This window comes from Scyliorhinus canicula, chromosome 24 (genome assembly GCF_902713615.1).
Source record: "Scyliorhinus canicula chromosome 24, sScyCan1.1, whole genome shotgun sequence".
In the NCBI taxonomy this organism is placed as follows: domain Eukaryota; kingdom Metazoa; phylum Chordata; class Chondrichthyes; order Carcharhiniformes; family Scyliorhinidae; genus Scyliorhinus; species Scyliorhinus canicula.
In genome coordinates this window covers 19,571,940-19,585,477 of record NC_052169.1, presented here as the reverse complement: position 1 = coordinate 19,585,477, position 13,538 = coordinate 19,571,940, and the positions used below count along the sequence as shown (strand labels likewise).

The window sequence follows — 13,538 nt, the reverse complement described above, 5'->3', positions numbered from 1 at the left end:
TGAGTGGGTGCGTAAGTGGCCCACCTTCATCTCAGATTGAAATGGGGCTTGTTCAAAAACTATGACCCCATTAATAAGATTAAATACATTTAAGACATGCGGAATATTTCATAACGAATTATAGAAAATGTGGAATAATTTATATATTAATAGCACAATCAATAACTTCAATTGGTAAAAAACAATGCAAAGTGGGTGCACATCTCTTACCGTCAAAGACCTCCCATCATAAGGTCAGAAGTGGGGATGGTCGCAGATGGCTGCACAATGTTCAGCGCCATTCATCACTCCTCAGATAATGAAGCAGTCCATGTCCAAATGCAGCAAAACCTGGACAGTATTCAGGCTTGGGCTGACAGGTGGCAAGTTACATTCACGCCACACAAGTGCCAGCAATGACCATCTCCTATAAGAGATGATCTAACCATTGCCCCTTGACATTGAATGGCATTACCATCGCTGAATCCCCCCACTACCAACATCCTGAGGGTTACCATTGATCAGAAACTGAACTAGACTGGCCAGATTAATACTGTGGCTACCTGAGCAGGTCAAGGGCTAGGAATCCTATGGCAAGTAACTCACCTCCTCACCCTCCCAAAGCCTGTCCACCATCTACAAGGTACAAGTCAGGAATGTATTGGAATACTCTCCTGGATGAATGCAGCACCAACAACACTCAAGAAGCTCAACACCATCCAGGACAAAGCAGCCCCGCTTGATTTCTTCCCCCCTTCCACAAACATTCAAACCCTCCACACACCGACAAACAGTGGCAGCCGTGTGTACCATCTACAAGAGGCACTGCAGTAACTCACCAAGGCTCCTTCGGCAGCATCTATCAAACCCGTGACCACTACCATCTAGAAGGACAAGAGCAGCAGGTACCAGGGAACCCCACCACCTGCAAGTTCCCCCCCATATCACTCACTATCCTGACTTGGAAATATATTGGCCGTTCCTTCACTGTCACTGGGTCAAAATCCTGGAGCTCCCTCCCTAACAGCACAGTGGGTGTACCTACACCTCAGGGACTGCAGCGGTTCAAGAAGGCAGCTCACCACCGCCTCCTGAAGGGCAACTCGAGATGGGCAATAAATGCTGTCCGAACCAAATGATGCCCACGTCCCGTAAATGAATTTAAAAAAACAACAGTGCGCAGTTCATTTTGCTTGCCCTCGCTTCATATGACAATCACCTCAGTCATACCGGTGGGGAAAAAAACTGCACAGAAGGGAATCAGCCGAATGTGCCAACCCTGCATGTGTTCAACAGGCAAGATTCTGTCTCGTGGGTTGCACTCAGAACCCAAATGGGTCGTATGTGAGCCCCGGGCATAGGCTGTCCACCACTAAGCTGGAAGCATGGAGCAGACATTTTACAACACGGTGAATAATACCTGTTACACACACAGAAAGTATTGATAGAATCCCGACATGAGGCCATTTGGCCGTCGGGTCTGCACCGAGCCTCTGAAAGAGCACCCCCCCCCCCCCCCCCCCCCCCCCCACTCCAGTGCAGAGTATGTGGTTAAGTGACTGGGGGACATTGATTTCTCCTCTGTTTCTCAGGAAAACTATCGGTTACGTATGGACTGGAAGAGGAAAATAGCCAACGGCTCCTCGTCTTCACTGCCAGAAACAGAGTATCAGTCCCTGCTGGGGAACTCCACCAGCAGCCTAAGTTCTCCAGAGGCAGAGAGCTCCAGCTACAACAGTCAGACCTTTCGAGGTTAGTGGTGCTTGTACCAACATTGTGGGTGTGGTTGGGTGTGGGACGGACGTGTCTTTCCATGTGCGCACGGGGACACTAACGCAAGCGTGAATTTGTACAGCGGGTTCCTAAAGTCCCTGAGCAACTTTGAACTTTAATAGCTTTAACGATACCGGCGATAGAAGCAATCTGTAAACTCTGTTTGAAAGCACAATTCCTAAAACCATTTGATATTAACGGTGCGTCGATGTTTGTGAAGTAACTTGCCGATAACTGGAGAATAACTTCAACAAATCGGATTGAATGAAGGACCACAGAGAATGGCAATAATGTAGAGGCCTAGAGATTTGATCTATCTTGTGTTAAAACCAACAAACTGTGCAAGATGGGCCCATCACCACCTCCCACTTCCCCCATGTTTAATATCTCTTTGTTTCCTTTCTTTAGAAAGAGTGGTGAGAAAAGAAAAAACATTTGAATTGGATTCTGTTGAGAGGATTGGGAAAGTGGAATACAGAATTCTCAGGATATTAATTGTGATGTAAGTATTGGGCATTGCATCCTGGTGTTATTGACCCACCTTCGTCCATTACGGAGGCGACGGGGATCCCGTCTGCCAGCTGGGTTGCCAGTGAGAGGCCCCCTTTCTATGGAAGACCCGCTGATGTAAGCGTCAATCAGGCACTTAACCGGGCAGCAGTGGATCTTGTTGTAAGATGTGTGTAGTTCAGTAGGTGTCATGGGGAGGCTCTGATCTTGTGCTCTTTAACTACTTGTAACTATATACAGATCTACAGTATAAGATCTAAGCTAGGAGCTTCCGTGCTTGCCTCTACACACATCTCTGTCCAGCGCAACACTGCACATCTCTGTCCAGCGCAACACTGCCCTCTAGACTTGGGTCATGTGTTTCTATGGGTCAAGCTATGGGTGACTGTTCCCAGTCCCATTTTAACCCGTTCTGTGCCAGACCTATATACTACAGGCCTCCCTCAGGATCAAGGAGGCACAGGCAACTCACCATGCAGGAAGCACACAAAGGAAACTTTGTCTGGGTTGTGTTGCCAATCGGCACCGGAGTAATGTTGCCAATTAATAATGATGCTCTTTTTGATGAATGGAATACTAGCCCATCAATCGGCACCAAATTAACTGGATATGGCAGTTATTAATGATAATATTGCTTTTTAGAGTTGCCAGGTATCAGAAACCACCACAAGGCTTTACCAGATATCGATCAAAGACCCAACAACCAGTTAGTCAGCTCAAGTTCAAAGATAGTTTATTTACACACAATGATTACTTTGACATGCAACACAAAACACTACAAGTTAAACTATACCTAACGACTACAATACCCTGTACTTAACTTCAGGGCAACCGGCTCTTTGCAGATGAACAAGGCCTTTGTTTGGATCTTGCGTGGCTGGGTGGAACATAGAACATAGAACATAGAACGATACAGCGCAGTACAGGCCCTTCGGCCCTCGATGTTGCACCGACATGGAAAAAAAACTAAAGGCCATCTAACCTACACTATGCCCTTATCATCCATATGCTTATCCAATAAATTTTTAAATGCCCTCAATGTTGGCGAGTTCACTACTGTTGCAGGTAGGGCATTCCACGGCCTCACCACTCTTTGCGTAAAAAACCCACCTCTGACCTCTGTCCTATATCTATTACCCCTCAATTTAAGGCTATGTCCCCTCGTGCTAGCCACCTCCATCCGCGGGAGAAGGCTCTCGCTGTCCACCCTATCTAACCCTCTGATCATTTTGTATGCCTCTATTAAGTCACCTCTTAACCTTCTTCTCTCTAACGAAAACAACCTCAAGTCCATCAGCCTTTCCTCATAAGATTTTCCCTCCATACCAGGCAACATCCTGGTAAATCTCCTCTGCACCCGTTCCAAAGCTTCCACGTCATTCCTATAATTAGGGCAGCAGGGTAGCATGGTGGTTAGCATAAATGCTTCACAGCTCCAGGGTCCCAGGTTCGATTCCCGGCTGGGTCACTGTCTGTGTGGAGTCTGCACGTCCTCCCCCTGTGTGCGTGGGTTTCCTCCGGGTGCTCCGGTTTCCTCCCACAGTCCAAAGATGTGTGGGTTAGGTGGATTGGCCATGCTAAATTGCCCGGAGTGTCCTAATAAAAGTAAGGTTAAGGGGGGGGGGGGGGTTGTTGGGTTACGGGTATAGGGTGGATACGTGGGTTTGAGTGGGGTGGTCATGGCTCGGCACAACATTGAGGGCCGAAGGGCCTGTTCTGTGCTGTACTGTTCTATGTTCTATGTTCTATGTTCTATAATGAGGCGACCAGAACTGTACGCCTCTTTAAACTGTACACCTCTTTGGGTGGAAGAAGTGGCTCTGTTTCTGCTGGGCTCATCCGTCTGGTAGCGATCGTTGGTCTAGAACATATCTGTCTGGTCGTAATGCTACACTTGGTTTTAGGCGTAGGCCGGGGCCAAGAGAGACCGACCACATGGCTGTGTCTATTTTTATCCCTCTGGGGTTTCGCACTCTTATGGGCGGTCCTTAGCTTTGGACTCAATAATTCGGCAGGCTCCGATTACTGCCTTCAATTTTGGCCAATAAAGGGGCAGGTACCTTGATGGCGGGGCGTGACCTGAGCGGTCATTGACCGTGGCTTTTTGGGCTCCCTGAGCAAAGGGAGTGGCGCCGATTAGTCTGTATCTGTATCTGTTACCTGAGTACAGGTCTTTTGTTCTGGGGAAATGGGCCATTAGAATGCAAAATAGCTGGGGGTTTCGATAGCATCTAGTTATCTGAGTTGCCAATACACATAAGCTCTGAGAGTCTGAGTCCTGGGTTGACCATATTTCCCATGGTCCTTTGCAGGTGGCCATCTTTCCCGGGATCGTTTGGAAGTGGCCATCCCAGATGGCTACAGTTGCTTGTGGACTTCTGGGGTGGGGGGATTCCTGGTTGTCAGGCAGTTGATGCCTGACTGACAGACCCAGCGTTGCGAAGCGGTGGATGGCTCCAAGATCTGTCAGCCAATCACAGGCTGGCAACTGTGCCTTGCTCGGCAGCACCACTGGGGGAGGCGGTGGCAGCTGCTGGTAATGCACCCACTTGAGGCTCAGTATTGCTGAGGGATCCAGGCAACACATGAGCGATGGCAGGCTGGGACTCATGAGGTGGTGGCCGGTGGGGGGGGGGGGGGGGGGGGGTGCTGCTGATGACATTTCATCAGAATGGGAGAAAGTTAGAGATGTGGCAGGTTTTAAACAGGCAGAGACAGGACGAGGGAAGTGAGGGGGTAGGGCTTAAGAATTAAAGGTCTCGACATTAAGGTCAACAGTTTCAGATCCAAACCGCGGCTCCCATGTTTTGTGGACAGCAGTGGGTGATAATGATTGTGACCTGCTGAGTATTTTCAGCATTTCCTGTTTCTATTTCCGATTGGCTGTGTTTTGCTTTTCTCTGAGCTTGGCTGGTTACGGGGCGGAGTCATTCACACAGGAAGGGTATATTTAGATCTTAAGATTTAATCAGCCAGGAAATAATTGACAATGTGCCTGTGCTTTCCTGAAACATTCAAACTTTTACCCCTTAGTACGTTCTGGACGTTTATCCGAGATTAGGCAGCACTGTAGCACAGTGGATAGCACAATCGCTTCACAGCTCCAGGGTCCCAGGTTCGATTCCCGGCTTGGGTCACTGTCTGTGCGGAGTCTGCACATCCTCCCCGTGTGTGCGTGGGTTTCCTCCGGGTGCTCCGGTTTCCTCCCACAGTCCAAAGATGTGCAGGTTAGGTGGATTGGCCATGATAAATTGCCCTTAGTGTCCAAAATTGCCCTTCGTGTTGGGTGGGGTTATGGGGATAGGGTGGAGGTGTGGGCTTGGGTGGGGTGCTCTTTCCAAGAGCCAGTGCAGACTCGATGGGCCGAATGGCCTCCTTCTGCACTGTAAATTCTATGAAATTCTATTGAGAAACTGTTGACCGTTATGTTGGAAGGAAGATGTTACTTTCAAACTTCTGTGTGACGTCATGTTAGGTCCACTGGGATAACACTGGCTGCAACTGGATGCAGCTTAGATCAAAAAGATACTCCAGACCTTGAAGTTAGTTCAATCTGATTTATTGAACTAATAGCACAGTTAGCACAGTTCTCTGTGAGCTCGACTCTGCTAACCTAAGTGTGGTTGCTCTGTCTGACTGAACCAGACTAGCTCTTAGCCACAAGGTGGAGGTGTGAGATTGTAACAACACCCTTGACTGACTCTCTAGATGTTCACCAGTGGAAAGAGGCGGTGTGAGCGCCTCGTGTCTTTCATAGTCAGATCCCACCCCTGAGTGTCCTGCCTGCTTATTGGTCACGTCCTGTTCTCTGTGTCCATTAGCTGCTTGTCTATGCCTACCTGTATATCATTCTGTGTGTGTCTGCGTAGCATGACATGTGGGAGGTTGGGTGAAATGTGAATGTGTGTCATTTCAATTCTGTGGATTCGCCCAATAGAGAATGTTTGTTTCCCTAGAGTTATTATTCTGTTGGCGTCCTCGATCTACATGACATTCCGGGTTTACTCCCTGGAACAGCAGCTGGGACTGCTGGACGCAGCTTCTCAATCCCTAGCCCACAAGAGGTAAGGTCGGAGCCTGGTATCTAATCCAGAGAAAAATGTTGCTTCAGTTCCGGTGACTCTCCCATTCCGGACACTGGGAAATGGGTCCGGTGACTCTCCCATTCCGGACAGTGGGAAATGGGTCCGGTGACTCTCCCATTCCGGACAGTGGGAAATGGGTCCGGTGACTCTCCCATTCTAGACAGTGGGAAATGGGTCTGGTCCATTGCCATTCTCGGTCAATGGGAAGTGGGCCTGGTGCCGTTCCGAATCTCGGACAATAGGAGATGGGTCTGGTGCCACTCTCCAGAATCGGGCAGGGGTTTTGGTCTCATACTCTCTGCCACATCATCAGCTGGAGGAGGAGTATTTCAAAATGAATGGACAGAAAATCTTGTTCGACGCCCTCTGGTTCTTCGAGGCTCTCCCATTGCCGTTCATAAGAAATAGGAGCAGGAGTAGGCCATCTGGCCCCTCGAGCCTGCTCCGCCATTCAATGAGATCATGGCTGATCTTTTATGGACTCAGCTCCACTTTCCGGCCTGAACACCATAAACCTTAATCCCTTTATTCTTCAAAAAACTATCTATCTTTATATTGAAAACATTTAATGAAGGAGCCTCAACTGCTTCACTGGGCAAGGAATTCCATAGATTCACAACCCTTTGGGTGAAGAAGTTCCTCCTAAACTCAGTCCTAAATCTACTTCCCCTTATTTTGAGGCTATGCCCCCTAGTTCTGCTGTCACCCACCAGTGGAAACAACCTGCCCGCATCTATCCTATCTATTACCTTCATAATTTTATATGTTTCTATAAGATCCCCCCATATCCTTCTAAATTCCATGAGTACAGTCCCAGTCTACTCATCTTCTCCTCGTAATCCAACCCCTTCAGCTCTGGGATTAACCTAGTGAATCTCCTCTGCACACCCTCCAGTGCCAGTACGTCCTTTCTCAAGTAAGGAGACCAAAACTGAACACAATACTCCAGGTGTGGCCTCACTAACACCTTATACAATTGCAACATAACCTCCCTAGTCTTAAACTCCATCCCTCTAGCAATGAAGGACAAAATTCCAAGTTCTAATCATCTGTGAATGAATTGCACTCATTGTCAGATTATAGGCCTACTGCAATAATCAATTCAACTGATTCAGTGTCAGAGAAACGTGTAGAGTAAAAGCTGAAACATGCTAGTGAAGTGATGGGAGGTTTAGTTACGCACTGTTTCCAGTGTAGAGATCCTGCTCTTGATAGGAAGAATAGGACAATGTATGTGATTCCCAGTGAGTCATCAATGCTCCTGGTGCTAACATTCCCGGCTGTGGTGCCTCCGATGGTTTCGAGACTGTCCAAAGGGTCTGTTTCCATATTCCTGAATGGATGTGCGACTGGGGAGATTAGTGGAGACGTTCCACAGAACTGAGAGCTTAGAGTCATGATATTGCCGAGCACAGAAGGAGGGGCAAGGTTGAGAAGGCGGAGCCTTCATGGATAACCTCAGCCAGTACGGGAATTGAACCCGCCCTGCTGGCCTTGTTCTTTGTCAGTGGTATTTTCAGGACCAGTAATCCAGAAACCCAGCGCAATGTTTCCGAGATCCAGGTTCAAATCCCATCACAGCAGTTGGTGAAATTTGAATTCAATAACAATCTTGAATTAAAAGTCTAACGATGACCATGACACCATTTTCAATTGTCGTAAAAACCCATCTGGTTCGCTAATGTCCTTTAGGGAAGGAAATCTGCCGTCTTGACCTGGTCTGGCCTACATGTGACTCCAGACCCACAGCAACTTGGCAGACTCCTAAATCCCTCTGAAATGGCTGAGCAAAGCATTCAGTTCAAGGGCAATTAGGGATGGGCAACAAATGCCGGCCCAGCCAGCGACGCCCACATTCCATGAATGAACAAAAAAACAGGGTGGCACAGTGGTTAGCACTGCTGCCTCACAACGCCAGGGACCTGGGTTCGATTCCAGCCTCGGGTGACCTTCTGCATAGAGTTTGCACGTTCTCCCCGTGTCTACGTGGTTTTCCTTCCGGGTGCTCCGGTTTCCTCCCACAGTCCAAAGATGTGCGGGTTAGGTGGATTGGCCACGCTAAAATTGTCCCTTAGTGTCCAAAGATGTGGGGTTACGGCAGTTGGGCAGGGGATTGGTCTTATGTAGATTGCTCTTTCAGGGGTCAGTGCAGACTCGATGGGCCAAATGGCCTCTTTCTGAACTGTAGGGCTTCTATGGACACTAATGTTTAGGCATTGTGTGCTTGATTTTACATAATTGTTCATATAGTCAGTTGATCTATCATTCATTTATTAGAATCAACGATATATATATATATATATATGCTAGCACAGTAGCATAGTTGTTGGCACAATTGCTCCACAGCTCCAGGGTCCCAGGTTCGGTTCCCGGCTGGGTCACTGTCTGTGCGGAGTCTGCTCGTCCTCCCACTGTGTGCGTGGGTTTCCTCCGGGTGCTCCGGTTTCCTCCCACAGTCCAAAGATGTGCAGGTTAGGTGAATTGGCCACGCTAAATTGCCCTTAGTGTCCAAAATTGCCCTTAGTGTTGGGTGGGGTTGCTGGTTATGGGGATAGGGTGGAAGTGTGGGCTTGGGTAGGGTGCTCTTTCCAAGAGCTGGTGCAGTCTCGATAGGCCGAATGGCCTCCATCTGCACTGTAAATTCTATGAAATATATATATCACATATAATTTGCGACATGTGACCTTTCGAATGGCAGCTGGGCTACCATCTGGTGTACTCACTTCTATTTCTCATTATGTTCCAGGTAAAGCGCATCCCTGAGGGCTCATTGAAACTGTCCGCTCACAGTTGACTATGGAGTGGACCCGGTATAAACCACAGCAACACTGAAACTCCAAGATCGCTCACTCTGAGGTTCCCGAAACTCTGAGGAGCTCGAAACCGCCATCAATTTCCTGGCTACTGTTAGCAAAGAGACCGAGTCTAACAGAGTTTTTGCTGCATTACAGGACATGTATATCACGTGCAACATCAAACCTTTGATTAGAGGCGGCGATTACGCAAAGTCACTCGAGGATTTTATTCGGACTAAATATCTGACAACCTTATTTAAGGACGATCTCAATCTGGGACAGCACCCCATTCAAAAGAATAAAATCTTTCAGAGCGTACCTCTGCCATCCTATCACAAACTCAGTTGCGCCGGCAGCTTTATTTGTCCTTGAATCTATCAGAAATTGCAAAGCAGTATTGCGAGCGCTAGAACAGTTGCTGACAACGAATACGCCTCTCGTCCCACTCATTGAGAGCACTGGGCGTGGCCGATGGAAAATAAACCTCGACTTGACCTGACGTGGCAGCAGATGGCCTGCAGGCGGGCAGAACTCTTCCGACAGCCTGTGCCACAGACAGCACCTCCACATCGCCCCGGTCTGCACTCGGCAAAACCGGATTTCAGCCATTGATCTCGTTGTCCCTGGAGCCGACACTCAGTCACGTCCAGAGACTGCCTCAATTTATTTATAATCGCCAGTTATCGAGTGCCGATTGAATAATATTGCACGCCCCGTTTGAGAAGAATCTTCTGTGACTGTTCACATTACAGAAAGATGCATCTTATTTTGATACACTTGTAAACCTTCCAATGATGGAAAAAGCTCCCTATATTCGACTATATAAGAGGACAGCATTGGATTGGATGAGATGGCAAGGGGGGGCCCTGGACGGGAACCATATAGACTGAGCAGAAGGAAAGCAAAATGGAGAAAGGATCTTTGCTGTAGAATGTGAGATAATCAACAAGCTAAGGGGGAACCACCTAGAGAATGGCAGGAGGGCATTGAGGAGGAATGGTCAGGAACATTGGGAAGTCTCCATAACAGGAAATTCACTGGGCATGATGGGCAGGGGATTAAAATAAATATGTTTTTGTGAATTTTTTTCATTATAAACAAAATAATATAAAACAATTAATTCAAGTTACAATAACAAAAAGCACAACATCGCTTCTCGGCCTTTTGGCTAAGATTGAGCGTAGATTGAGCCTTTTGGCTCAGATCTGGTCTGTCTCCTTTATGGGGACCATGATTTGGATTCAATTTGAATTGTTTTTTTGGAGCAGGCAAGTTGCTGGATTAGGGGTTCGCCTCTGTCCACACTCTGAGCCCTGGCTGTGTAACTAAGATAAAGTAATTTTTAAAAAAACAAAAAGCACAACACGCCATCAGAAGCACAAATTAACTTAACACCCCAACATTAAACTAAACCCCTTAATAACTGACGGCGACAATATCTTTGGAAAAGGAAATGAATGGCTGCCATCTTAGGGTGACCCCTTCTGCCGACCCCCTAATGGTGTACTTGACCTTCTCCAAAATGGCCACCAGCGAACATGGCTCCAGATTGACATTAAGTGCGAAAGAATGAGACCCAAAATTTCACTAACTTGGGACAAGACCTGAACGTATGAGTGTGGATAGCTGGCCCCCAAGAACAATGCTCACACCTGTCCTCCACCACAGAGAAAAGGTGAACTGGATCACACTATGCCTAGCGCAAGATGACGTGGAGCAAAGAGCCTCGCCCCACACCTCATCATCCAAACTAGGACCCAATTCGCCCTCCCATTCCACCTTCACCTCAGATTGGAACCAGGCAGTCCAAATTTTTCCAACAGCTCCTTAACGCTGGCAAACCTTCAACGCAAAGGGCTGGTTTAGCTCAGCGGGCTAGACAGCTGGTTTGTGATGCAGAGCAAGGCCAGCAGCGCGGGTTGAATTCCCGTACCAGCTTACCCGAACAGGCGCCGGAATGTGGCGACTAGGGGCTTTTCACAGCAACTTCATACTTGCGACAATAAAAGGTTATTATTATTACTAAACCCTCCCTCCACGAATAGGACCCCAAATCTCTCCTAACTCTTCCCCTCCCATGAACTAAACGTCGAGTCCAAGCATGCTAGTGATTATTGCAGATAGGGACCAGCAAAGACATGGAACTAAATTTAAAATGTTGTCTTCCAGATTCTCAGGGTGGACACCACTTCCAGATTCGACTTAGGGAGAAAAGTGGAGAGACGTTGAAAAATAAATAAAAACCCCGGGAGCGCATTGATCTTAATAGTCTGGACCCTGCCCACCTAGGTCAGGGAGAGGCTATTCCTCTTCTGTAAGCCAGATTTGACCCCATTAACCAGAGTAGTATTTAATTTAGGAAGCGAGGCCCAATCATGAGACACAAGGATTCCCAGATAACGAAAGCTAGATCTGGCCAGGAGAAAAGGTAGCATTCCCAGATGGACTCCCCTTCCCGGGAGGTTAACCAGGAAGTATTTGCTCTTATCCAAATTCAACCTGTCCTCAGAGAAGCAGCCAAAGTTCCTAAGCAGCTTCATTATCTCATCCATACTGGGCCCGTAATGTAATGAAGCAGGCAATCTGTGCACAAGGATTATCTGCGCACAAGGTGATCTGCTCCACCCCTCCACAATTTACCCCCCTCCACTTACTGGAAGATTCAAATGCTATGGCAGTGGCTCTATTGCCAAAGCAAACAGGAGCAGAGACAATGGACATCCCTGTCTCATATTCCCCCTATTCAGCGGAAAATAACCCAAACTAAGGCATTGGTGCGAACACTAGCAGTGGGGGTCCTAGACAGTAAACAAATCCAGGATTGAACTTTTGTCCAAATCTCAAGCTGTCAAGAATCTCAAAGAGTTATCGCCACTCCACCCTATCAAAAGCCTTTTCAGCGTCCACCTCCGGTTTGGGCAATGAAGAGGGACAGAGGACAACATTTAATAAATGCCGTATATTGGCCGACAATTGTTGATCCTTGACGAAGCCTGTCTGGTCTTCCGTGATCACCTCTGGGAGACAGGGCTCTAACTTCAGCAACAACACATTTGGAAGTAACTTAGCATCTGCATTTAAAAGCAAAATAGGTCGATTCGACCCACGTTTTTTAAAGTCCTTGTCTTTCTTGAGGATCACGGAAATAGAAGCTTGCAACAGGCAACAAACCCGTGACAAGAGTCGTTGAACATATCTAAAATTAGAGGGACTAATTGTTCCACAAACTTCTTATAAAACCCAATAGGAAAGCCATCAGGACCTTACCTGTCTGCATCGACCCTAGCTCTGTTGCTTCACAGTGCCAGGGTCGCAGGCTTGATTCCCGGCTTGGGTCACTATCTGTGTGGAGTCTGCACGTTCTCCCCGTGTCTGCGTGGGTTTCCTCCGGGTGCTCCGGTTTCCTCCCACAAGTCCCGAAAGACGTGCTTATTAGGTGAATTGGACATTCCGAATTCTCGCTCAGCGTACCCGAACAGGCGACGGAATGTGGCGACTAGGGGATGTTCACAGTTACCTCATTGCAGTGTTAATGTAAGCCTACTTGTGACACTAATAAAGATTATAATATAATAATGTATTTCCGAATTTCCTTTTGGGCCCAAAGGGGATTCCAACTCTTCCCGCCTCTTTACCCTCTACCACAGGGATGGATACCCATCCAAAAAATCCTTCATGGCCGAACTCTCTGCTGGGGGGGGCTCCGATCTATAGAGATCCCGGAATCATGTTTCAAAAGCCACATTGACCTGAGGCAAACTGCCACTCGAGTCCCGTTTCTGCTCCATCTCCCGGGAAGCCGCCTGCTGTCTCAGCTGGTGAGCTAAGAGGCAACAGGCCTTCTCCCTGTATTCACCCCTCGAAGCTCGCAGCTGGCCCATATCCTTATCCGCTGATAATTATCTGCAGCTGTTTCCTACTTACCAACAACTCTGGGGTAGGGGCAAGCGAGTACTGATGGTCCACCTCAATGATGGGGTCCACCAGCCTTTGTCCCACTCTCTTTTATTAAACCTAATACTTTCCCCAATGGTGGTGGAAATGTGTTCACGGAATCTCTTGTCGGCTAAATGTGCCGTTTCCAAACTCCTTGGCGGACGCTGCGAGGGACCTGACACTCGTGCCAAATCAGCAAAATGTGGTACCATGGTCTGAAAAGACCATCGCCGAGTAACCCGCCCCCTCCACCAAAGGGAGGAGAGGCCTATCCACCACAGAATAGTCGATACGCGAGTGTACCTGGCGGACATGGGAGAAAAACACTTTATTACCCGGGTGCAGAAAATGCCATGGACCTGCCCCCTATTCTCTGACAACCAACAACGCTTTTGCCACCCCCGATGGAGTCGGAGATTTGGACCTGGGACGATGAACATGTCTACCACTGGGATCAGCC

The 13,538-nt window shown here is 48.0% G+C and overlaps 1 protein-coding gene across 10 annotated transcripts in view; it reads left to right on the top strand.

Moving 5' to 3' along the window:
- The window catches only part of gramd2aa (GRAM domain containing 2Aa), a 76,895-nt gene extending 64,519 nt beyond the window's left edge, over positions 1–12,376 (top strand). For 8 of the 10 annotated variants that reach the window (XM_038784252.1, XM_038784253.1, XM_038784258.1 and 5 more), the window contains exons 9-12: positions 1,572–1,731; positions 2,161–2,254; positions 6,219–6,326; positions 9,094–12,376. In XM_038784252.1, the coding sequence (XP_038640180.1) occupies positions 1,572–1,731; positions 2,161–2,254; positions 6,219–6,326; positions 9,094–9,097 (366 nt within the window). In that variant the 3' untranslated portion in view covers positions 9,098–12,376. Of the gene's footprint in view, positions 1–1,571; positions 1,732–2,160; positions 2,255–6,218; positions 6,331–9,093 lie in introns of those variants that run through there. The other 2 variants (XM_038784254.1, XM_038784249.1) reach the window with 2 other exon arrangements.
- The last annotated feature ends 1,162 nt before the right edge of the window (positions 12,377–13,538 follow it).